This window comes from Impatiens glandulifera, chromosome 3, assembly GCF_907164915.1.
Source record: "Impatiens glandulifera chromosome 3, dImpGla2.1, whole genome shotgun sequence".
NCBI classification, from domain to species: Eukaryota; Viridiplantae; Streptophyta; class Magnoliopsida; order Ericales; family Balsaminaceae; genus Impatiens; species Impatiens glandulifera.
This window is the reverse complement of record NC_061864.1, coordinates 12,312,844-12,338,536: the sequence shown is the minus strand read 5'-3', so window position 1 is coordinate 12,338,536 and position 25,693 is coordinate 12,312,844. Positions and strand designations below refer to the sequence as shown.

The 25,693-nt window shown below is 34.5% G+C and overlaps 1 protein-coding gene across 1 annotated transcript; it reads right to left on the bottom strand.

The window, feature by feature from the left end:
- Window positions 1-533: 533 nt before the first annotated feature.
- On the bottom strand, window positions 534-22,104 carry LOC124929260 (protein SPIRRIG-like). The gene is made up of 19 exons (XM_047469576.1): window positions 21,381-22,104; window positions 19,945-20,014; window positions 19,688-19,773; window positions 17,744-17,879; window positions 17,603-17,659; window positions 16,892-17,065; window positions 14,913-15,104; window positions 14,746-14,811; window positions 14,008-14,122; window positions 12,667-13,832; window positions 11,624-12,317; window positions 11,444-11,546; window positions 10,254-11,347; window positions 7,610-9,260; window positions 4,459-7,497; window positions 3,776-4,084; window positions 2,585-2,891; window positions 2,316-2,462; window positions 534-2,170 (listed from the first exon to the last, which is right to left on the bottom strand). The coding sequence occupies exons 1-19, from the start codon at window positions 21,551-21,553 to the stop codon at window positions 992-994; spliced, it is 10,758 nt and encodes a 3,585-aa protein (XP_047325532.1). The 5' UTR covers window positions 21,554-22,104; the 3' UTR covers window positions 534-991.
- Window positions 22,105-25,693: the final 3,589 nt, after the last annotated feature.

The window sequence follows — 25,693 nt, the reverse complement described above, 5'->3', positions numbered from 1 at the left end:
TGATGATGAGTAAATTGAGAAATTAGTCAAAGGTACCACACATACAAAGCTGTCCGTCTGAGCACTTTTAAAAGAACTGAGACCAGCAGCAGCAACAAGCAGACCTACCTAGGGCTGGCTCTCTTCTATTTAATTAATTATACACATATAGTAGAGTGGTCCTGTTGTTTCTGCTTCTGTCCTCTTTCTTTCTTTCTTTGGGTTTCTAAACTCTCACTTTTCAAACATTTCATTTCATTTCCATTCAATTATACTTATTATATTATCACCAACCCATTTCATACACATCACTAACAACAATAAGGTTAGGTTAGATAGGGTTGGTTACCTCAGGAGTTTTGTCCTCTTTTAGCCCAGCCCATAACCTAACCAACCTTCAAGGAAGGCTTTGGCCCCTTTTTTTTTTACCATCAAGAGCAGCCCAAAACATAATAAACAAACAAAATTACTATTAATAAATGGATTGATGATCCACCTGGTACCCACATATCCATATCAATCAAAATATTAGTCCAATAACAACAATTATCATAATCAAATTCGCAGGCACTTCTTGCCGGAAACCCATTTCCTTCCTAAATGCACAATCAATCAACCAATCATCTACTGAATATAAATTTATAACAAAAAAAAAAACAGCCGAATGCATGGCATGCACAATCAATCTGGGGCTAAGGTAAATCCAATGCATCAATTCTTGCGGCTAAACAACATCATAACAATATTATAACATATTCATACCTCACTATATACAAACCCTTTCCTTTTCCTCCTACCCCCTCACAAAAAAAATAATCCAAGTCCTCCAGCTTCTCTTTCTCCTGTGCAAAAATTGAAACCCCCCTTTGTACATACATGCCTCTCTCTGTCTGTCCCGTTGTATTAAGAGATTATAATAGACTTGGACCCGTATTGAGAGAAATTCACATTTTTTTCCTTTGAAAATATCTTAAAATCTTTTAAGAGTAGTAGAGATTATGGTGTTATTATATCACCCCAGCTTTAAGCTCCCTCTCAAGCTTTCATCAGGTAATGTCCACGAAAGCAGATGTCCGTCAGAATCACCCGACAACAATTGTTTCAAGTCGCTAGTAAGGTGAAGGGCAGTGACAGCATGTTTATGAAACTTTAGAACCTTCCGCAGAATCAATCTATATTCAGGACTTTTCTCACCCAAATCCAATCCCACAACAGACAAGCTTCCCATTGCCTTCACCGGCGTACTCACCTCCTCAGAACAATGAACCATTTGCCATACTTTCATAGCTCCACTCTGATGACCCGTTACATACCAATTTGTATCGAGCCAATCCGAAAACGTGCAGCTCGTCAACGAAATTATGAAATCCGATGGAAGTTGGGATGTGTTAATGACAGCCAAACAGTCCCCATTAATGCTCCAAACAGCTAGCATAACACCCGCAGCCGTCACAATCTCACCTGTCAAATCATTCACGTATATTGCCGAAACTGGCGATGGGAATTCCGGCAGCTGCCTTATGAAAACCAACGAGCTAAGATCCCATATGATTACGGTTCGATCGTCGGAACCACTCACAATCATCATGTAAGGTTGGCTAACACGAATTGAAGTCACCTTACCCGTATGTCCACAAAGTGCCTTTGCCAATACCAAACGTCTTTGAGTATTAAAACTGTCGTTAACAATTTTCCAGGCGCAAACCAAACCGTCATCCGCACCAGTAACTAACACCTGCCCATCATGGGTAACCCCCGCACATTGAATCTGGTTACCTCCGTGTAGATTCTCGTGGGTGGAGAGAAGTTTATCTTGATCATAGCTCACGAATCTCAAACTACGGTCTGGGAAACCCCATGAGACACATTTGGTGTAAGTTTGAGGTTTAAGCAAGCTGTTTGCTCCAGCCAACAGAACCTTGTCGTTGAATGTAACGATCTGAGCTATGGAAGAGGATGTTTTCCGGAGCTCATGTGGGATGAGATCAGATGAGTGTTTAAGGGGATGAGGAGGCTTTCTATCTGATCGCCTTTTAACATGCGCTTTCTGGAAGAGTTGTTTTGGTGTCTGCCCAAAATTGTTTATTTGAGCTAGAATTGAGGCTTTCATTGCAGGTTCAGTGATGGAATCTATATCCACACTTCCTTCGTATGTATAGTGATAGAATACATTTATAGCTTCTTCTGCAGCCTGTCAAATCCAGACGAAAATAAATTGCATCTTTTAGAATGCCTTACTATTGATTCTAGCGCAACATAATCTATTGTCTATTGCAGTATTGATTGAATAAGAACAAAGTGGAAAAACGCAATCATAAAACATAAAAATTACACACCTTTCCTCTCTGTTTATATCCAAAAATTAGGTCAATCCAATGATGAAGGTTTTCTGAAACATAATCTGATTCCAATGCTTCTCTGTGCTTCCTTATAAACTCTCTGGCACTGCCTTTGGCCCATGGAGGTAAGAAAACATCACCTACCTGAAACAACAAACCGATGTGACAATAAGTTTCTTGTCATTGAAAAGGAAATTTTCCATACAGAGATTAATCTGCAAATAACTAAAAGAGGAATATAAGGAGGGGTGTAGGTGTTAACAAACCTTTTCACCAGATTGTTTCTCCCCCAAATCAAGACTAAACCGATTTTCCAGAAATTCAGGCGCATAGAAGAATTCTGGAATTAGTTCCTTCACATCTGAAGTATTGCTCCGTCCAGCGGCACTGGACCATGTGTCTTTTATGCTATTGAACAGACGGTCAGCATGGTCAAACTGACCACCTTGCAGTTTCTGATTTTCAGTACTGAATGGTGGAAGACGAATGAGATAGAAGAGAACTATTCCAGCACTAGAATAATGCGAACCGTAGTGAAATTTAGGAACATCTGGATCATCCCAGCTCTCGTACCTTAGAGAGAAAAGTTAAAAAAGGGTAATGTAAGCCAAGAGTAAGGATATTTTAATGCAAGGCTCATCACTATTTCACTGTCCCCCAGCAAGCTCATAAATAGGTAGACATGTAGAATTTTTATGCTTATATATAACATTATTCTTAAAAGTGGATATAAAAAATAAAATGAGTGAAAGCCGTGTTTTTAATAAACATTGCAAGTATAAAGTATTTTTTGTGTTTTCCCAAACACTTTAGCCCATTTGGAAGCAATGTTAGGAAGCTGCTCCTGATGCCACTTTGAAGTTTAAAAGTTGATATGATGTGAGAGCAGGATACTCGAATTCCTTTAACAAGATGCAACACTGATTGAAGGCAGTTTTGTTTTCCCTCCATTCTTTATGAAAAACCTTAATCCTTGTTACCATATCCATACTGTTAACCCCCTTTAATCTCCAAAAGAAATAATAGAGGGGTTAACCAGGCTAAATGGGTCAATGTCAATAATTTATTAACAAGGGATTACAGAGGTTGATAGGGTTGGAAGAAATAACAGAGGGAAAATGAAACAATAATCATTTTAAAGGAGAGTAGATTCTGCACCTTATTAATGGAATTAGAAGGTAATTCTGCTCCTTTAACAGTACACAGGTGAATTTGGTCATATTAAAGAAGTTTATATTTAAACTGCAATTTTCTCGAAATAAAAATTCACAATTCACTAGTTCTAGCAACCAAGCAAGTTAATTGGAACCAAAATTAGATCCCATTCCGATTCTATTCTAAATGAAATTGAAACTGCAAATCCAATTTAATTTTTAAATCATATCTACCAAAAATGGAAAAAATATATATGAAAATGCTTTTGGCATAAAAATAAATCTAAAAATGTGCAAACCAACCTTTTTCTGAATTCTTCTGCTCCTTCCAATGACTGACAACCCATAGGCTTGTCAAGCCTACGGAATGTTGTAGGATTCGACAAGTCCAGAATTTCACTCTCATAGTCAGCAAGAATCCAAGGGAAAACTGGATACTGAGTTAGGTCACTGTATCCACGTCCAGCAAGAGTGTTCAGGTGCATGAGGTACTGAAAGTTGCTGATTTCTCCGTTTTGCCATCTCTTAGAGAAAGATCTTGCCGTAATTTTGAAAAGACGACCTCCCTCATTGCCGTCTTGCTTGGATAACCCTGAGATTGTAGAATCCAACCTGATCCAAGGATAATCAAAAGCAGATATTAGTGGGTTAGTTAACTCCATAATAGAAACACTATAGATATCAGTAACAAAATATAGTGCTCTATCACATATATTAAACTAATGCTGAGGCCATAGAAGCGGAGCCAAAAACACAATCTATTTGAAGCAACAAACTTATTAGAGTCAAGCAAGACAGTTCTCAAGAAGATGGTACAGCGAGACAGATCCAATAAATATTCAACACAAAGATAAGAAGAGTGCAAAAGCATTCTGGAAGTTGCATTTTGAACAAATTGGATGAGTATCCAATTTAACAAATGGAAGCTGATTGCAGAAATGGGATTTTTTTTTGGAAAATAAACGAAACAGAAGTCTATGACATACATGCTATTCCTTGGCAAATTCATAGCCACCAAATTTTTGAAGACTTCTTCCCTTTCTTTTTTGTGGAAAACCAGAAGGTCGTTGTATCCATCCATGCTGAACAACTCAATTGCAACAGGACGCAGCTGATAATCGCGCCTTAGAATCTCGTGAACACTGTCAAGATTCCACATATGCCAGAGATGAGGCATGTTGCTGCTATTACAGGCTTTTTCCTTTCCCCATGCCCCACCATTGTAAGCCCAAGCTCTTCCTCCAATATAGGTTTTAGTAGCCGCGCCACCAGATGAAATCGACTTCGGATGTGATTCTGAACTGAAAGAAAAGTCTTTATTTACTCCCAAAGCTTGATCAATCATGGAGAGGTCATCTTCACTTTCCTTTTCACATATGCATCCAGAATTATTGATATAAAAGTTCTCAATGACATATAAAGCAAGTTCCCCGATAAGAAATATACCGTCATGTTTGTCAAGACCAACAACTCTTTCACAATTATAACGGTGCTTGATCTTTTCAAAAGGCTCCAGATAAGGTCTAATCAAGTATTCACCATTATCGTTCAGCATCTTATCTGATTGATCCTCCATTTTTACCTCTTCAGATTTAAGGGAAGAATGATTCCTTGGAGATCCTAAAGCAGACCTTCCATGTAAGCTTTCATCTTTAGACAAGGATACCGTACTAGATTTCATACCATAATCAGTAGCAGAATGAAGACTCATATCATTTAAACTACTGGTAGGATCATCATTCCATTCAACCCTACTTGAAGCTACATCTCTGACATTCTCCAACTCTCTGAACATTGGTTCTTCATATGGTTCGCCATCAAAGGAATCATATTTTACACCATCAGTCAACAAGTCAGAAAAATTATGAGAACCGGCCAAAGCATCATTACTGTTCTCATTTTTTTCTCTGGAAAGCTCCATGCTGTCCCATTCAAACTGCCCATTCAGAACTTTATGGGTCATACCAATCTTCAGTTTGGGCCTCTCTAGCTTTTTACGCATTCTATACGGACCTTCAATGAGGCAAAGTTGCCACTCAGGACCTTCACTTAAGGAAGATCTATGCATTGGAAATATTCCTCGCTCATGCACAAGTTGTTGAATACGTGTTTTCCATTTGCTTTCACATTGAAGCACCCATCCATACTTGTCTTGGCGGACAACTCTTAGTTCGGCAGACATCAGTTCACGAACGACTTCAAGTGCATATCTACGTTCACTTACCTGTTCCCAGTGTTTTTGATCCAACTTTGCAATATCACGTGATCTCCTCCCCACTTCTCTCTTACGCCGGCTGTCCATGCCTTTTATTCGTACTCCAGGAAACTTTACTGATCCAGCAATGTACTGAGCCCACATAATGGCAGCACATTGTTCCAAAACTTTGTTGACAATCGGTTCTGCACTATGAAACCAAATATAGAAATCTGACAATCTTCCAGCTAGCAGTTTGTCAAAACCACCATGCAAAAGATCCAATTGTGGCCCTTGGTTTAGTTTTGAGACAAGTAAATCTTCTAGAGCAACCTTGCGATGCACAAGTAGATACCTAAGTATATCAATTGTGATATTCTGCACATTTTGCCTCTGGTCTCGAAGAAGAGATATTAGATTTACACACAGACAACAATTGAGATCAGTATCCTGGTTGCTGGGACAGAATATGACTTGCCTATGTGCATCTAACAACTGTAAAACTGTGCAAATGTCAATACCACATTCTTCTTGTGAAATGTTTAAAGATGATCTCATATGATCAATTGGCAATCCTATTAGGGAAAGAAGATTGTCTTCTCCTATGGAGGTTAAGAATGAGGGAAGAAAACAATATGAAATCATCCGGTTCACATTTTTCAAAACTGCATGTACATAAGCCTCGAGTTGCTTAGTCCCTCTCGTGATAGATAGAAGTCCTTTTCCTGTTGGAGTTGCACCTTCAATCCGTCCATCCTTGTTAGCCAACTGTAACATAGACAACAGGAATTCCAGAGTTCTGAGTACAGAACCAGGATTAGGAAAAGCACCCATATAGACACGATCAACTATAATCCAACACAAAGCATCTAAGTTGGAGGTCCACCGGCCCTTATCCAACTTGGTCTCATCTTCCTCATCGTCGCGTAAAAGGCGTCGTTCAAGAAAGTTCATCAATCTAATCAGGCACAACCCCTGGAAAACCAATAGTGACTCAGCATCAACATACAAAGGTGCACTTTCCAAAATACTCTCTATCATTGATACAGACTTGAGCTGCTCTGTCATAAAGTCAGAAAGAACTTCAGCCACAAAATCTAGAACAGCGGTTGCCCCTGCAGAACAGGGACCACCACCATAGCCCACATCATCAACTTCGAGAAGCAGCTTGGGGTTAACAATAGAATTAGTGTTTGCATCAGATGGTCCATGAGAGCTGGATTTCATTTCTGAGTCAAATTCACTCATGTAAGTAAAAGATTCATTAGAAGTGCTAGGAGCTGGTGTATACTTTAGTTCTCCCTGAACGGGACTCCCCACTGACTTCAATGCAACAACTGGAGATGAAGCAGGCATGGGTGGGAGTCTGGAGGGAGTTTTTTCCCTTGTAATAGTAGAGTCAGAAGCAACCAAAGATTCAGACCTTTGTGAATCAGCCTGGTAAACCAGATTCTCCCCATCTTTTATATCATAGAAGCTAAGATCACCAATGCTGGAAGCAGCACTAGATTGCTGGTCAACAATGTGAGCATTTGAATCTTCTTCTTTTTGTGTGTTTGATTCCCACTTGGATGTAGCAGCACCAGTCTTGATCTTATCAACAGCTGCAGTATTAGGAGCAATTGATAAATCCTCTGAACTTGTACTGATCTGAGCTTTTGGAAAACTTCCAAGACTAATGGAAGTTTTAACACTCTGTTCCTGTTCATGAGGAAAGCTAGAGAAACTGTTCTGAGAGCTGTTAGTATCACGGTCATCATCGTGAACATTCAAACTTTTGTTCTCTGTCTTGACAGATAGTTGCTTTGCCAACTTTAAAGCATGGGCAGACCTGCAAAACATGAAATAACTAAATCAGGCAATACATAGAAAATAGATGTAATCTTTAGTGAGCAATTTGAGAAGTAATTGTCATACTCCTATAAAATGGGGAAAAAACAAACCTAACACAAGAAAAATAGAGGTCAATGCAGTTTTCAAGAAAATCTGCGCGTCGGCAAACAGCAGAGAAGGGTGGGCACATCTTGGCCATATCAACCATAAATCTCAGAACTGAAGTAGCAGCAGAAGGAGCTGATGCCTCTCCGCCCATTAGCCGTGCTGCATAGGTTTTATGCATTAAAGCTTCACCCTGAAGCTCTCCAGCCATATCAATATTTCCATCAGCAAGTTCAGCCACCAAACCAGTAGCAACTTGGGAAAGGCTTCCAGATTGATGAGCTAGTATTGATTGTGAATACAACCTCTCAAACGTAGACTTTGCCATAGCAATCACGGAATCCAACAGTTCCACAAATCTTAGCTCTTCATAATTTCCATCACTTGGCATAAGGGCATGGAAATCCAGCATGCGCACTTCAGGTAATCTTGGGTAAACAGGCTTTCCGAATATCAGGCAGAACAGAATGTAATATATATCAGGAGAATCATAAAAGCTCGGAAGCACTCGTGCCAACCCTTGATACCCACCACTAGTCCTAAATTTCAGTGCAAAAGTGGGTGAAGAAACAAGACTGACACCAAGAAGAGTCATGATCCATCTCATACTAGTTGGATGAACAGCTTCATCAAGAAAATAAGTGATCAATTTGGATGAGACGATCTTATGCCATTGCTCGAGCATTTCATCTGAATCAATGGTCACCTGTAAATCAATTAGCATCTCCAACAACATATTTCTCACAATGACGTGCTTCCCCATGGATTCTCTCAAGATTGGACTATGAGATTTAGGCTCAGGTGGATCAAATGTCATAATCAGAAACCTAACTACATGTTCCAATTCAAAATCAAGAAAGCCATCTTCTAAAATGACTCCCAGAAGCACAACCAGTTTTTCCAAGACAATGACCTCAACATCACCTCTCTGTAGGGTTACCAGCAAATGTTGAACTAGATTCATTCTCCGTAATATAGTAAGATTGTGATTCCTGTACCAATGCATGGAGACTAGATGCTCAAGAAAACCTAGTAATGCAATCTGAACAGAAACCGAGGCTGTTACCCATAATGTCCAGTCTAATAAAACATGCTCAACCATATCTGCATTTGACAGAACTAAACATCTTGGAGTTTCAGCATGAATATCAGCATTTTCAAGTTCTGTGATATGATTGTATGAATCTTTAGCATTAAAGAAGTCATCTGTGTCTCCTTGAGATCCAACTGAAGAAAATTCCTCTTCTACCTTCGACAAACTAAGATCCTCAAATGAAGTTCCAATAACTGGCGCAGCAGATGACACAATTCTTTGAGTACTTTCAAATTTCTTTGATTCAGGAAATGAAGCTTCACATGCAGCAACACCGAAAAAAATCTCCAGTGATTGCATGTCAAACAGTGACATTTTGCGATGCAGAAACAATGCTAGCAAATGGTATCCCCTGAACATCTGCATGTCTTTGACGTTCTGAGGATTTTGATGAAGTGCACAAGCAAGAAGTTTCAGTGCCATGTGTAGCATATCCCTTGTTTCAGCAGCTTCAACCAGAGCAAGGATAACAGCCATTCCACCAACAGGTCGGATACTATCGCCAATCACACATTGCCTGCATATGTATATATCCCCATGAAGACGTCCAAAACGAGGTATTCCTGAAGAAGTAGAAGAATGAAAAAACATTAATGGCATGCAACTATAAGATATTTCTTTTCAGGATAGGAGAATTGCCATAGAAGAGAAATTATATTGTTCTATTCTCCGATTTTCAACAGGAATTGGAGAACCAATGTTGTTGTTTGCCAAGTTTTCCACTATAACTGGAGAACTGAAAAGAGAGGCTTTCCACTTAACATATCTTTATCTAGAGGAATTAATATGGAAATAAATACATTCCCCTTTGTAAAGTTTGAACGTATCTTGCACTTTTTTTTTTAATAAAAGTTGACATTTTCAAAAAATAAAAATAAAATAAAATATAGAAACAAATACATGAATCAAGAAAATGAATATAAAACTCCCTGTAAGTCCATACATGCTTGTAATTTCCATTGAAACTTCATTGAAATACTAACTGTGTTTCCTGATGATAGAGCAAAAGAAGTTTGTAATTCATGAAAGATGCTTATGTTCAGGCCAACCTCTCAATAGTTGCGTCTTCAAAGCTAGGTTGTCAATTAACATGCTATAAGAGCTTTAGTCCAAAGAGATACTTGGGTTATATTATAGCCCTAATAATCCCTAAGATGAATTTTCATGTACTTTAATAGGTCTGTTTATCCATCCATATGCAGGTGGAGGTTGAATGAGGAGGATTATTAGCTTGACATAAGTTTTGGGTGTAACACCTAAGTTGAGCTTGCTTAAGCTTTTAGTGAGAGTGGAAGTAAATAACAGTTTCCATGAGAAGAAAGGTCAAGGCCCAGTGTATCAATATACAACTTAATCAGTTCCAATAACTATCTCCCAACTTCTTAGAACAAGGAAGAAAAAAAACTAGGACCCATTAGTGTGATGTTCTCCAAATTTCAAGCAGACCAGAAGAAATCATTGTTCTCAATCATATTTCAGAACATGACCGAGAAGCATAGAAATGGAAAATACGATCTAGAGAGAAATGGACTGTGTAGCGGATTGTATAAACTTACCACCAATAGGAGAAGCAGCAGCTGACATGGGATCAACTAGATTTAGCAAAGAGAAAGTTCCACTTGCTTGCAAAGATTCTGTAGAGGTCCCATCGAATGCAAATATGAGATTCTTCCCAGAGAGTTGTAAAGACAGGTTTCCGAGTCTTTCCCAATCCCAAACAATACCGCTACGATCTGCCATGGGACTAGCTTGTTTGCTGGCACTTTCAGGTCTTTGACTGTTAGAAACTAAAGCCCAATCAGTTTCTAATGAATCTATGATTGCCATGCTACCCCCACTGCAAGCCTGAATAGGAACAAATTGCAAGAGATCTGTATCTTGGAAAAGCCCCCTATATCCTCTTCCAAGTATGTACATAAAACAAATAGCACCCGGTGTAAGAACCTCTTCAAAAAGATAGCAAGAACGAAGTCTCCATGACAAGTTAGAAATTCTTGCACAGGTAACTGGCGTCCCTATGTTTACCTGCAGAAGTTTCCCCACGGGTGAAGGAGAATATCCCAATTTCCCAGTGTGTTTTAGCTTTCCATTAAGGTAGACATATGCAACACTGGATTGGAATAGTCCAGCCAAAGCATTTGGCTTGCTATGAACAACTGCAAGGTGATGCCACCTCCCTTCCTCCAATTCTAGCCCTGAGAACGATAAGGAGGAAGAGTTACTTGTTGCCAAGGTCAGAGAGCCGTCTTCTTGAAGATAAAGTTCAGCATAAAAGGTGCTAGCATTATCTATTGCCCCGACAGAAAATATACGTAGATACTGCCCTCCTCGTACTTGTGTCTTCCCACTTCCCTTTTTTGTTTCAGTTTCCTTTATCTGTGACTTCAGTAAGTTCCGGAACTGAAACCAACATACAAAAGAATAACCAGCCACAGGAGGCCATGATCTTTCCCCAAGTGATAACTGTATACCAGCATATCCCAGCTTTGTCATGTCCATCTCTAAAAATGGTGCAAGAGAAACATTCTCTGAAGCCATATCTTCCCTGACAATTAACTTTTCCATCATATCAACAAGCACATGTCCTGAATTAGTTAACCTCATTTGTAAAACATATCTGATAAGGACACGGAGTTCGGATGCTGATAACCTGCAATAATCAGTTTAGAACTTCAATTCCACATCCAGAGGATTTTAACAAAGATAAATCTCAAGGAAAAAATCTATGCAGTATCTGTATATCTACCTATATGCTCCAAGGACTTCCACAATCTTCAAAGCATGAGAAACCAACGGTGATGAGCTAGAAAGGAAAGGGTGTATCTTTTCCAGCAGAAGTTCGACACATCCTGCATGTAAATAGTAAGTTAAGAAAATTTTCTTTGTCGTCAAAATAAAATATTAAGAATGAATGAGGATTGCTCACCTACTGATGTGAGGTTTTCAAGATTGAAGGACCCAACATGAGCAAGTTTCTCAATTAGGTTTAGCACTTGCAACTGCACACTAGGACTGAAGAGCAGTAATGAATGTATGAGAACCCTAATGGCACCAGCATTGCACACCCTTTCATTATGAGGAGTGAATACTCCAGCTGGAGCTTGTAAAAGAAACCCATTTGACCCAATTTCAGTGACATCAGATGCAAGCTCTGATGTAAAAGATGGTGGGAGGACTAGTTCAAGAGCAAGTTCCACTAGCAACTGTATAACTTGCCTTTCATACTCAGTGCAAATCAAACCAGAATCAAATAAAAGATCATAAAAGGTTTGAGAGGATATGATTGTGTGCAGCTTCATTCGATTAACTGAGTGGTTGCATACTGCAGCAGTCACCATGCGTAACAGATACGTGAATACTTTAATGCGAGACACTAAAGATGAAAGATCAAGCTGCTCTCCGTCGTTATGAAAATGGTGGAGTGTGGTTAGCAGTAGCGAGAAACCGGTGGCTTCACCAAAAACCATCTGAGCTGAATTATTAACTCCCAAAATGCGCCACAAGGCACCAAAAGTGTCGCATATTGCATGACTTAATAGTCTATACTGAGACCCCGTAGCATTTGTAACAATGCCACTTTTCAGAACTTCAACAAGTGCTCCCAGTTCTTCCGGATGAGCCTGATAAGACATAAAAAAAATACATTAAAAAACATTACAAATAATTGGTTGCATTCCGAGTCCACATATTTCGTGCCTATTCATGACCAGCACATCAAGCATGTCAACTCAACTAGTTTGGAAAACAGCCTAAAACAAATACCTGTGGTGCTTAAAGTCACAAATAGAAATAAATGAATAACTAATGAACACCTCATGGACTTTTTTATACTATATGTTTTAACTAAAATTATAACATACATTAACAATTTCTACGCTCAAATTAAAATTAAGACACTTACATAAGTGAGCATAAAAAAAATGTCCATCCTAAAAGGTGAGCTCAATATTGTTATTAACAAGAACAAACCTGTGCAACATCTTCAATAATTAAACATGAGAATACTCGGAGGGCCCCTTGACGGTGAACATCAGATGCTAAGAAAGGGAGAAGAATGGTTGGACCATTTGCCAATCGAAATGCTGATTGATTAGCATCTGCCTTTTTTATCAAGGAAACCATGCAATCCCATGCAACAGAAATAGTAGCTTCAACCTCAAAAATTGGGAACTTTGCAGAACCATACTCTAATAACTTGGGAGAAGAAAGAATGGTATCCTTGCTGTCCAGGTGCTTCTTGAAGCTGCTTGAGCTTGAATTCCACTCAAATGGGTCACTGCCAAATTGGTCTGTGCCCAAGAGAAACTTGTGCTGCTTAAGGTCATCCAACAACACCTCTAGCACACCAACTTCTCGCAAAACTTTCTTGTACTGTTGATCAAATGATAAAAGTTTCACAAAGAAAGCAAGAATAGTGTGCTTCAATTCAGGCATTATTTGCTGCTGCAGCAGACAGCAAAGTGAAAGCAATTCTTGATCAGGTATACAATTTACAACAGTTACTGCATATTCAAGAATTTTCAAAATTATTTCCTGCAAAGACCATGGGAAACCACCCATATTCAGAATAAGGAGTGGCACTGTTCGCAATTCCTGGCATAACTTGTAATTTTCCAGATTACTAGAAAATATCTTGAAAATTCGGTTTAAAACTTCTGCCTGTAGCTCTCTGCTATCAGCCTTGAGAAAAATGTCCTGCAACATCTGGACAGCTTCAAGGTCCTTAACTTTGTTGTTTTCTTTCTCCCAAACTGTGTCAACAATTCGTTCAAAAGATGATGTATGTCTTCTACTGTGTCCAGCAGACTTACCATGGGAACCTTTTGACCCCTTGTTCCCCACGGATGCTGTAGTGTCAGCCGGACCAGTTTGAGCTAAATTAACAAGAACATCAAGCAGCCTAGATAACACTGGTGATAGGCCTTCTGCAGCAATATCCTCACCGTTTTCATTTAACACCATTCCATTTACATCAGCTGACAAATCTAAGCCATCTGAAGTCGAGTTAGATTCAGAGTATGGCTTGCAATGGATTGCTGACATGCTTTGCTTAGAAAGAGTCAAAGCAAATTGCACAAGAAAGTGGTATCCATGGGCATTATGAATGTCTTCTCTAAGCCTGACACCACCAGCCTCTGCATGAAGAATTATCACAAATATTTGAAATTAAAATAAAACAAAAAAAGTGAGAATGAAATCAGTTAAGATGTACATGGATTAATCAAAAACTGTGTGGACTCTTGAGGTAAAATGAACAAACAGTAATTTTGCACTTTTGTGTGAAATTAATGAATTTAATACACATATTACCAGGTCTACATGATAATTCGACACATTCAAGTAATAGATCCACAATTCCCATAGTGTAAGCAGGATCACCAGAGTCAGGATTAAAATCTTTAATAGCCAACAGCAACACTTTTATCTGCATTCAAAAGTGAGACACTCTGCTGTAGAATACAACTGACATTTACTGTACTATAGTAAAGGCGTTGGTTTATTGAACAACACACACAAGCATTAACATGTTATAACAAAAAAAAACATAGTACACATAACAAGATATTTAGCAGGATTCCAGTAGTTAGAAGAAATCAAAGATGTGTACATTAAGATCATATGCCTTGTTCATACTGGTGGGATCATAAAATAACCAATAATCCACTTGCTAGCCAAAAGATAAACAACTAGAAAATGAGTAGGTAGAAAAATGCAGAATGCATGGATTTGTTATCACAAATTAGAGCCACCACGTGTGTGTGTGTATATATATATATATATATATGCCTTATATGCCCAGATAAGAAAGAAAACACTACAACACACGGTGCAATGCTATAAAAGTTTGAATGCCACTGTTAAAAGGGAAAAGACAGATAACAACATAGCTGCAGATGCCTGATGCTTAACAAGTAACAAGTGGATATGTGTAGCATGAAAATTACAGGAAACATAGCAGCTATTATACGTACAATCAAAATAAATTTAAATTACAAAATACTTGCTTCCAGCTCAATAAACTAATTGCATACAAACGTGATAACATACCAGATGAAACTTGCGTATATACTTTGCTGTGGTCCCATTATCATTTACCAAAAGTAGCCCAAGTATCTGAAAGAACAAATTTGAGGTAGCAGTAAGGTTATGCAGGCTAACACGACTTCTTGAAATCTTGTCTGTGTAAACAGATCAGCAACTGATAGCGTGCCTACCTGCATTGCATGTCGATGAAGTTGAATTGTGTGCAAGGAACCTAGACCTTCCTTGTATAAAGAGAAAACATACAAAGATCCATTGGCAACCATTTGGAAAAGCAACTGCATGGAGTCATCTTCAATCAAACTCTGTGCAGCTGAAGGATGACTAGCTAATGCTTTCATGATATGTACAACACTGCCTTCTATCTGCAATAGTAAAGGATGATTCAACAAACTCTTCCCAAATTTAGAGCTATTTATTTACACAATTGCAAGTACAAAGTAATTAGGTCCCATGTTGTGGAAATGTTACAGATTTCACTCGTCATCTCCTAAAACTGATCTAACATTTTCTAGTTGGGCCTTATGACATATAATAATTATTACACACATCCTTCCATGCACTGAATTGCTTTTAAACTAACAGACAAGTTAAATTGCAGTCTTCTTTGTGCATGAAAGGGTTGTTTTATAAAATTGAAAATTAATTAAAATAAATGAAGTACAGTAGTATAAAATATCATGAAAAATCATTTACATATTTAATTCTATTATAACTCAGCAAATTTGTGTGTTCAACATCAAGTTCAGTTGAGTGTTTTTTCTAGGAATTAAGATGAGTTGATTTAAAATACAATATCTATTTTCAGCTTTAATTGATGAAATAAGTTGTTTACTCAGTTCTATTATCAAATTAGCTCAATTAAGAAAGTACTAATTAAAGGAATGTTTGAGCAAAATTGTAAATTAAGTGTTGCAAACTGAACACTAAAACTTAAATATTAAATATATATATTTTTGAAAGAAGGAATAAAATAAATATTGAATTTTAAGTAACCTAGTATAAAATATTATCAAATACTTTGCAAATCTAATTTTATGTATAATTTAGCAAAGTAAGTGTTTAGTATTAACTATTAAGTAAAGTTAAGTTGACTTAAAATCTAGCACATGGCTCTATTGAATGAATTAAGTGATTTACTCAATTATGTATCAAACTAACTTACAATTAGATGATAGGTCAAGTTACGAGAGTGATAACACAAGTTATGAAAGTAGTAAGACAATTAAGTGATAACACAAGTTATGAAAGTGATAAGTCAAGTTCTCAATGAAGACACTAGGTTGGAAGCTTAGAAGTATATTGTGAACATAGAACATTAAAATTATATATAATTAGATTTGGTTAACAGTTTGTTTTGTGTACAGGAAACTAGAAAAAAAAAATGCATGACTATCCCCGAAACCTTCATACTATGTTATAAAGTCAGTTGAACTTTGCACATGAAAACAAAATCATGGCTCGACCATTTTATTTTGTATAATAAATTTCTCTACATTAGCATATTTTCAGAGGCTGCATTACATGAGCTTTGATTTGCACAATTGATAGAATTTCAATCTCCAAATGGTTCATAAGAATTTTTATGCCATAATTCCAAAAATGCAAATTTCGAGCTCTAATTCCAATTTCTAGCCTTCCTCTATATAAGTAGTTCACACAGATAAAATTGATTTCTTGAAAAAGGAGAATACCCTAGCCAGAAATAGGCAGGCATTAAGCCTGAAGACATTTTTTTATACTTGTAGCTGGTCTTATTACCAGCAGTACTGCATTTGGTTTTTTAGAGTGGCAGTATTGAACAAAAAAATATGACTGATAATCCCAAAAAACTTTTCAGATACATAACAAAAAGTTCAATGCGGTACCAGGCATAGAAGGTAATAATATTTTAAAGCAAAATCGAGAGATTTTCCAGCAAAAAAATAAATTAAAAATTGTTTTTACAGTAAAATTTTCATTAATACTTCAGTAAATGCATTGATCGCGTCAACCGTATAAATAATTACAAACAATAAAGCTCAGGAACAGATGATAAAATGAGAATCGTAAAAAGATTAAATAAATTTATGCTCCAGTACATGATAAATTACTAAATATTTGAACAAAGCAAAGGAAAAAAAAAATCTTAAGCACAAGAATGAGAATGCACCTCAAGCCGGCGGACATGGGAAGTATCGAGATCATCTTCTGTCCCGCTTACTGGCAAACTCTCTGGTTTGCCATCCATCTTTTGAATCCCTCCATCAGGACCCAGAAGAGCATTAAGAATATGGATGAGGCAGCAGAGTATCCCTGAGTCAAGGAGGGATTGTTTGTCCACAGGCTGTAGAAAGTATAACCACCATATCATTAGGATCGCAGAATCAAGTTAGATGACTTCCCATCTGAATCATTGAAGAATGACTTCAAAGGAAGCGAACGAAACAACCAAAGAAAAAATGATTTCACATCAAAACATGAAAAGATATTAACCAAGTGCTGCTATTTCTTCCATATCTTTGCTTATATACCCATTCATAACTTGGACGTAAAGAAAGTACTAAATTTATCCTCAAATTAATTGGGTCAGCTACACAAGTCATGTTTCTGTGTAACTCATAAAAGGGTAATGTTTCCTATGTATACAATTATACATGAAACCACATCCTTCCTAACCACTTCTACTAGAGTCAACTTGTAGTATCCCATCCCTTGAGGGCCCCTTCAATAAATAAACATAAATTGGACACAAATCAAAGTTATTTAAGCAGACAAGTAGAACAGGTGAAAACGATATGTTGAAGCATTCAGCTTAAATGTAATGCAATATAAGACTATTAGACTTAATATGAATTCTAAAGGGATAGGTTCATAATTGTACCCCATATACAAGCATTTCCACTGCAAATAACAAATTTGTGCCAGGTTTGAGGCCATCCTGCAGGATACATCCAAATGTTAGACAATGAGATTTCTTATACATTGGGATAATTTACAAGAAAGTATAATAATAACAGCCCACCTCACTAGCTTCTGAGAAAAAAAGTAACACCTTCCTTGCTTCCAAAGACCTTGATTTGCTACTAATCCTCAATTTATCAATGTCGGTAACCAGTGCTCTTCCCAGGACAAAAGAAAAAATGTGTGTTTCAACTAACCTGAGAATTAGGTATATATACTCAGTTAATCATGCTACTTGGTAAGCCCACCAAAAAAGACTAATAGCTAAACAACTAACCCAAATTCTAGGGGTTGTTTGGCAAGCAAACAATATGTATTATGTGGATTTTCAAGTTATCTTATCATATGAAGATATTTATAAAAATATTAAATAAAAAATAAATATCTAAATAACGTAATGGTACATTTTATGTCTAACCCACATACTGGGGCATGAAGTTTAGCAAAATGTTCAAATCAGAACCTGATATTTAGTTCCATTAAACATGACACACAAAGTTTGAAAAATGTTCAAATAAATTCATTGTTAATCATAAACATACACTCCATTTAAATAGATATAACCTACCTTTAATATCCCTAGTTTGAACATTGAGTGTACAATTGAGTTTTCAATTGAATTTTCTCGAACTTTGAGTCCTGTTTTTAAACAGTGTTTGTCAGTTTAAGTCTTCATTTGAACTATTTTCAAACTTTGAATCCTATTTGGAATGAAACTGAACATTGGATCCTAATTTGAGCATCCTAACAAACTTCAAATCCTAATTTATGTTTTTGGTATACATATTTCGTAACAAATTAAATTGGAGATTTATTTTGCAACCAAAATCACTTCACTTAAGTAGGCACAAAACAAAATACCACAACATACTTTACAACTTAACAAGCAGGAAATACTAGAAATGAAGAAATATGGCGGTGCTTCTAATTCATTCCCACCCACTTGATGTAGTCCAAAACAAAGTCATTAGAATAAGTGCATATTATAAATTATGCTCCCCTAATCACCACCGCAAATTAAAGGAGCAAGGCTAAAGTGTAACACACACAAGAGATCTACATGTAATAATATTGAATACGGTAGAAGAATTGGTGCATTAAAAAGCAGGTCTGTGTGAAATTGGATTGAATGAATAGATACAACATATGCAAATGATATAGAGAGAGGAGGTAATGGTATATGTGAATGGAAATATATATATGAAGGTTTGTATTCATATGACACCTACATTGGTCATAAAATATATATGCATGAGAGCCTTCCCTTGATAGATGGGTAACAAAGGATTTTTAAAATGCGTGTCATGCCTATGCTTCTGAGATATAATGAAGCAAATAGATAATACATGCATGACAATTGAGCAGCTTTTAAGTAACAATTTACAAATAAATAAAGCAAATAACATTAAAAAAACATGTGTGACGTTCCGAAATACATCCAAAGAATCATACAACTTAACTAGAATGTATTAACATTGTAGCAATCAAAATTAAACAACTATGGGAGAAAAATAGGAAGAAATGTTGAAAAATATGTCTATCAGCATTGCTATATATTATAACTATTGGCAATGGCCATTTCATTTTCTACACAACTAGAAAGGGCAATATGTCGTACATCTTTCTCATAAACAATCCTCCCCTTGTTTCAAAATATGTAGCCACATTACACATTTTTCATGTCCCAAAATAAGTGGATAATAAACACTCCATGTTTTCATTAACGTGACATAGAATTCCAACAATTAACATCAAAGTAAAGCACACAAATAAAATAATGAATGGACATAAAGCACTTGCCGAAACTATCACCAAACTGAACTAAAACACAAATAAATTTTGATCAAAAGGATATTTTGGTCAAACTTCCAATGCATTGTAGGAATGCATTAATAGTCAGTAATATCCCCTTATTTTGAAAAAGCAAGATAAACAATAGATTATTATATTTATAAACAATCAGCAATTGTAGATCAACTAGAAAATTGAAGAATGCTTGTCATACATGGTAATTACTTGAGCTACATTTGTGTGTTGCTTTATTAATCTACAGAATCTGTCCACAGTCATATTCAGGGCATTTTCTTTCTCCTGCATGCAAAGGAACATAATTAGTACCTGCAAATCCACTAAAACACCCCTTTCTTATTGACCGATATAGAGAGAAGGAAAAGAGTGGGAAATAGGAGAAAACAATTGTTGCTAGATTGTGCACAAAACAAAAACTGCAGAATAGGAACTAATGGAAATTTAAATATGAACCTTCTCAGAAGACGATGATCGGAAGTCCTCCCAATATCTCTTGAATTCCAATTCCAATACATTGCTGTCTCTGCTTTGAATGAAAATTGAAGCATGTAGTAAGTGAGAGATTTCAAAGAAGCCTCTCTATAAGAAAAAGAATCAAACTTTTTAGCAAGAGAACTTTTGATATGAGATAAATACATCTTAACAACAACTAAATGCAAAATTCAGATCTATAGTAAGAATTTTGCCACATTGCAACCACATTTACAATTCCTCTGTGGGTACTAAAATATGCACAATTTAGATCTATATTAAGAATTTTGCCACATTGCAACCATAATTTACAATTCCTCTGTGGTACAATCCTGAAAATATTGTAAGCATGAAGAATAATTAAAATATGAAGCGTGTAATCACATCTAAAGAAAAAACATTCTATCAGTGAAGTTGGGAGAAAAGGCATATATTTCACTTGCGACTGAAGATTCCCAAATTAGACTTGAAGATTGAACATGTGTTCTCAGCATAAGAAGGTATACAAAGCTAAGAGACATAAAGCTAAGAGACATAAGCCGACACTACCCTTTCTAGACAACATAACCTGTAATCTGTCAACTCCACTAAAACCACATATTGTGAAAGTATTGCAGCTCTTTATTAAGAAGATCACATTTCGGCAATAAGTGTGGTCGTAAACAGTTCAGCAAATCTTCTTTAAATAACTGCAATTGCCTTGAAACATAGATCTAATAACCTGATTCAGCCGAAACTACACATCAAATTAAATTCTAATTAAGATGTAGTGGGAAAAGACTGATACACTTTACGTTTCTAGAATCACATCAGTGTCTCTCCTATGAATTCCATGCCCTTAATAGCGTTGAATTTTTTCCATCATACAGCTTCCTTCAGGATTTAGTTGTTTAGCATGGTTCACTATTCCTAAGAAAAATACACTATTGAAGGAGTTCATCTTCTTCACACCTCATATCTAGAAAAATGATAAATTCATACTTCTCCCTTTATTCCATCCCACAGAAGACCAGGCGTATTGATATCAATTAATTAACAGGAAAAAAAACTAGAACCAATCTCCCTAATCCTGAAACCTAAGATCACAAAAGCATGGAATTTGACTAGCTTGTATCAATAAAGGTCTTTGCTTATTGAGTAAGAAACCAAAGCAGCATGTACTTTAACATTCCATGAACTGATTAGAAACAATACTGTTAATGAATCAATATCGAAATCCATGATTATTGATACTGATTTCAAAGAAATGAATATCAGATTGAACAAATCTGGTGATCTCACTATCTTCAGAAATGCTTGTGTGGAACTCGAAACAATAGAAATAAGTTCAGCCGTGTGTAGCCAAGCCGAAATAAGTCAACCCTAACAATGTATGGTGCATCTTTAGCAAGAGGAGGCATAGTGTAGGAAAGACGAACCTGGAATTAAATGACGAGACGAACTCTTGATTGATCGAAACATTGCTTTCTTGGTTCAACGAAGACGATAAAGCAGATGGAGGTGTAGATGGTGATGAAAGGGATGATGTAGACGCTGATTGTGAGAGACCGACCTTTTCCCTGAAGTCCTTAAGCAATGATACCCATTTCATTGTTTTCTATTTTTAATCAGGCGTCGGCCAGCTATAATCTGTCATCCAAATACTCTCCTCCCTCCCTCTATCCGGCCGATCAAAAAATGGATCTACGAACTCAATCCCTCAAATTCTCAAACCGGAAATCCAAAATCCAACTACAGAACAAGCAAGGATGTGAGATAGCAATTTGTAATTTGCATAATCCACAAGTAAGCGCTGACAATGATTGGATGATAGCAAGAAGATCAGGCTGATTGATCTAGCTAATTGCTTTGAACTTTCCTTCTACTAATTGTATTCGTGTATAAGTTCGTATGTTGACCTAGAAAAGGTCACTTAGGTTGAAAATGTAGCAATGAAGGAGACGAAGACGACGAAGACGACCAGCTCTTTCTCTATCTTCTCTCACGAGGCTGTTTTAAGACGACCTCTCCCCCGCCTTGTTTAACGCTTCTCTTTCTATATCTCTCTCCTAGTCTCTAAACCCTCTCCTCTCTCTCTCTCCTGAATCTCTCCAGCAGCTTGACTTCTCTATAACTCTCGCCGTGGGTTCCACGTCTCGAGAGTTTACGCCCCCAATCGACGAACCAGACGTGACTGCCTCTACTACGACTCTACCTTTCGATCAATTTCAGATCTTTGCCCATCCAGTTTTAAACATCTTTCAAAACACTCTCAAACTTTGAACATTTACGTTTATCTTTTAGGTCAACTCTTTCTACTGAACACATGATTTTCACAAATTACATGATAATATTAATAATCTATATCATGATTCATAAATAATATTTATTTTAACTAAAATAAGAATTGAATAATCAATTCTAAAGTCAATTCATACAACAAACAAAAATAAATTATTAAAGTTAAAAAAAAATTAAAGTATGGCCTATGAGTGTGATATAGAGATGAGTTATGGACTTTAATATATTTAAATTTGAAAAATTAAAAGGAGAAAAAAATATATATATAAAATTATTTGATGAAAATTTATTAAAGTAAAAGGAATTTATCTTTTCAAAAGAATTTTAATTTGAAGATTTTAATAATATTTTGACAATTGGTATTAGTAATGTAATTTTTAACTCTTAACAATAAAATAGCTTTCAATAAGAATAATAAAATATTTGAACTATTTTTGTATTACTTGTATATTAATGTATGCTCATAATATTATGTGTGTGTACACTTACCTCTAAATAAAATAATATTGATCAAATTATAATTGAATATTACTTAAATATATTAATATTTACTATATATTGTTTGTTAGAACATTTATCATGATGTATATATTGGACTTTCTGATTTTATCTCTTAAAGTTTATTTGATGTTGATTTGTTTAATATTTTTATTATATTTTGTTTCTAAAAAAGTAAATTGTTTGATAAAAAAAAATATAGATTATTTGAATTTTTAATTTGTTGAATTATTTAAATTTTATAAAAATAAAGTAAGAACATTTTAGATTAATAAATTGATTAATTAAATAGTTGAAACAAAATAAGATGTGATAGGTAAGTTTTTGGTAAAACTAAACTAAAAATAATAAAATTTAATTTCTCTTAATATGTTACAAATATAAAACTCAAAATTCAGTTTTATCCAACTTAAATATAATTTGTGTAACATGTTTAAAATCAATATACATATTTTATCAATAAAAAATAGGAGAGAAGTTCATTTTAACAAAAAGTTTATGTTGCCTATTCAAATTTTTGTTAGACTCAAATTGTTTAATAAATTTGTGAGAATGGATCAAAACAAGTGAGCTGTTATTTTTTTTTTTTAAGCTATACTATCATCAATAAATTATTACTCATTATGTAAGTTGTATGTAACATATTTTACTTAATTAGCTTATTATAATTTACATAATGTACTATTTTATTATTTTGATCTTTTACGGTAATTTTACAAAAATTAAACCCACAATTTCTTGTCCAAATATTATACATTGCCTCGAGGTGTTTATAGGTTATATTTATACTTCTTGAATATTTTTCAATTAATTAGGTTCAGATAATCTCGTGTCCAAATTAAATAACCTAAAATAAAGTTTTAGGTTGGTGACAAGTTAGTAAAGCAATTAATAAGTTAGATAAATTAATTTATGACAATTTATATGTTATCATTTTTTGTTGTTAAGTTTTAGTCTAATGTATAAGTGGAGAAGGTGACATTTGGACTAATTCCCAGCTGAGTTGATAGTGGCCAATATGTTGACAATTGTACAAGTTGTTTTTCCATTTTAGGCAGAGTCCTTTTTTTTATCACTTTTTCAATTTATTTTGTTACAATTTTTTTATGCTAAATTTCTTATTCAGGTAAGATTTCAATAAAACTATTGTGGTTTTTTTATTTGTAAACATTTTTATTTGGTTATTTGCGACTTCATATGAACGCATAAGAGGGAAATTGTTACATTCTATCGTAAAAGAAAGTACTACTAACAGAAAATATGAAGTGACCTATAAAGTAAAATATGTTTGGTTCAATACTAAATAAGACAAGTAAGTTAAAAAATACTTAGATCCATAAAAAAGTATGTTGTAAACTGTCTAACTAATGTATTTTAATCTTAAAAATAATAATATTATGGATAATAGCATGAATTATATTCAAAATATATATTTTATAGTAAAATATAAAATTTATCTTTTGATAATAATTTTATATAATTAATGAATTTAGTAAATATATAATGAAAATAAATTAAAAATATATAACTCATTTTTGTTAATAATTAAATATAATATCATAAAGAGGATAAAGAGATAAATGAAAAAAAAAACATGAATAAAAAAAATTAATAAGAGAAAGTAAAAATAGACATTATAAGCTTCAACTTAGAGAAGTGAAGAAAGATAAAATTATTTTTTAAATATAAAATGTATATTATTATAATTTATAAAGATAACTTATAAGAATGTAAAAATTTATTACTAGCTGAATCAAATTTATCATATATTTATGTTATAAAAATAAATTAAATTTATCATTACAGAACTTCTTTTCTTATTGTTAAATTTATTTTAGTTATAATAATTTTTTGTATAGATATTACAAGAAAGAACTTTATGGGACAACTAATATTGTATTATAATTATTAATTTTTAAGTTTAAAAAAATATATTTTATAAAATATTAAACAAGTCTGCTAGTTTTTTAATTGAAAAATACTCCGCTTGCATTCCTTCACAATACTGTCTTCTCTAGACCTTAGACCTGTTCTGTATTCATTAAGTTCGTGGGTTGATATGCTCCAATTAAGATAGTACAAAGGCTAATTTGTTATTTTTCCCAATTATAAAATGTATTTCATATTAAAAAATCTCGTTCCTTTGTGAACGCAGGTAGTTTTGGAATGAGTCCAAAGAATTAAAGAATAATTTGGTGGGTCCCATGTAATGTGTGAAAACGATTTAATAATATTTAATATTTATAGTCGTCTCTTGTTTCGATGGTTCAAAAATCAAATGTATAAGAGCGCGAGACTTGCGGAATATAATAATATATCATTTTCTATTCATATATTTCTTTTAATATTAATATATTTTAGTCCACTAAAATTAAAATTTGTTTGATTTTGTTAAAAAAAATTTTTGTTACGTGAGATTATTTTCAAATAATTATCATTCTTCAATCACCGAATTTTGAATTATACTATTTAAATTATTAATTAAAATATATAAATATTATATTTAGAAAAAAAATATTACATTTTCAATATTTTTTGTTTAAATTAATATTTTTTTATATTAATACTTGTTTATTAAAGTTAATATTGTCAAATAAAATGTTATTTTACTTCGGTTGAGTTATTTTTAATAGTGTGTGATAAATGATATTATATAAAAATTATTATTTTATTATAATCATGAAAATAAAAATATAAGAGTGATTTTAGTTTTTATTTGATATAATATATATACATATGGTTGTTTAATCTTTGGAGTTTTATTTCAAAACTTAACTATCTTATTACAAATTAAATTAATTATTTTATTAATTAAAATATTAAAATTATTCTTTACTTAAATATTTTATTTTATATTATTAAAAAATAATATTAATATATATCTTATATTTATTTGATTACATTATAAAATTTATTTTCATATAAAATAAATTAATAACTTATTTCATTTTTA

Bases quoted from the DNA above. Each gene is read 5' to 3' on its own strand.
- LOC124929260 (XM_047469576.1), bottom strand. From the start codon at position 21,553: ATGAAATGGGTATCATTGCTTAAGGACTTCAGGGAAAAGGTCGGTCTC. The intron at 12,318-12,666 runs GTTTGTTCTTGT...ATGTCTTATCAG, and splicing joins TTATTGAAGATGTTGCACAG to GCTCATCCGGAAGAACTGGG. The intron at 11,547-11,623 runs GTGAGCAATCCT...ATTTACATGCAG, and splicing joins TGAAAACCTCACATCAGTAG to GATGTGTCGAACTTCTGCTG.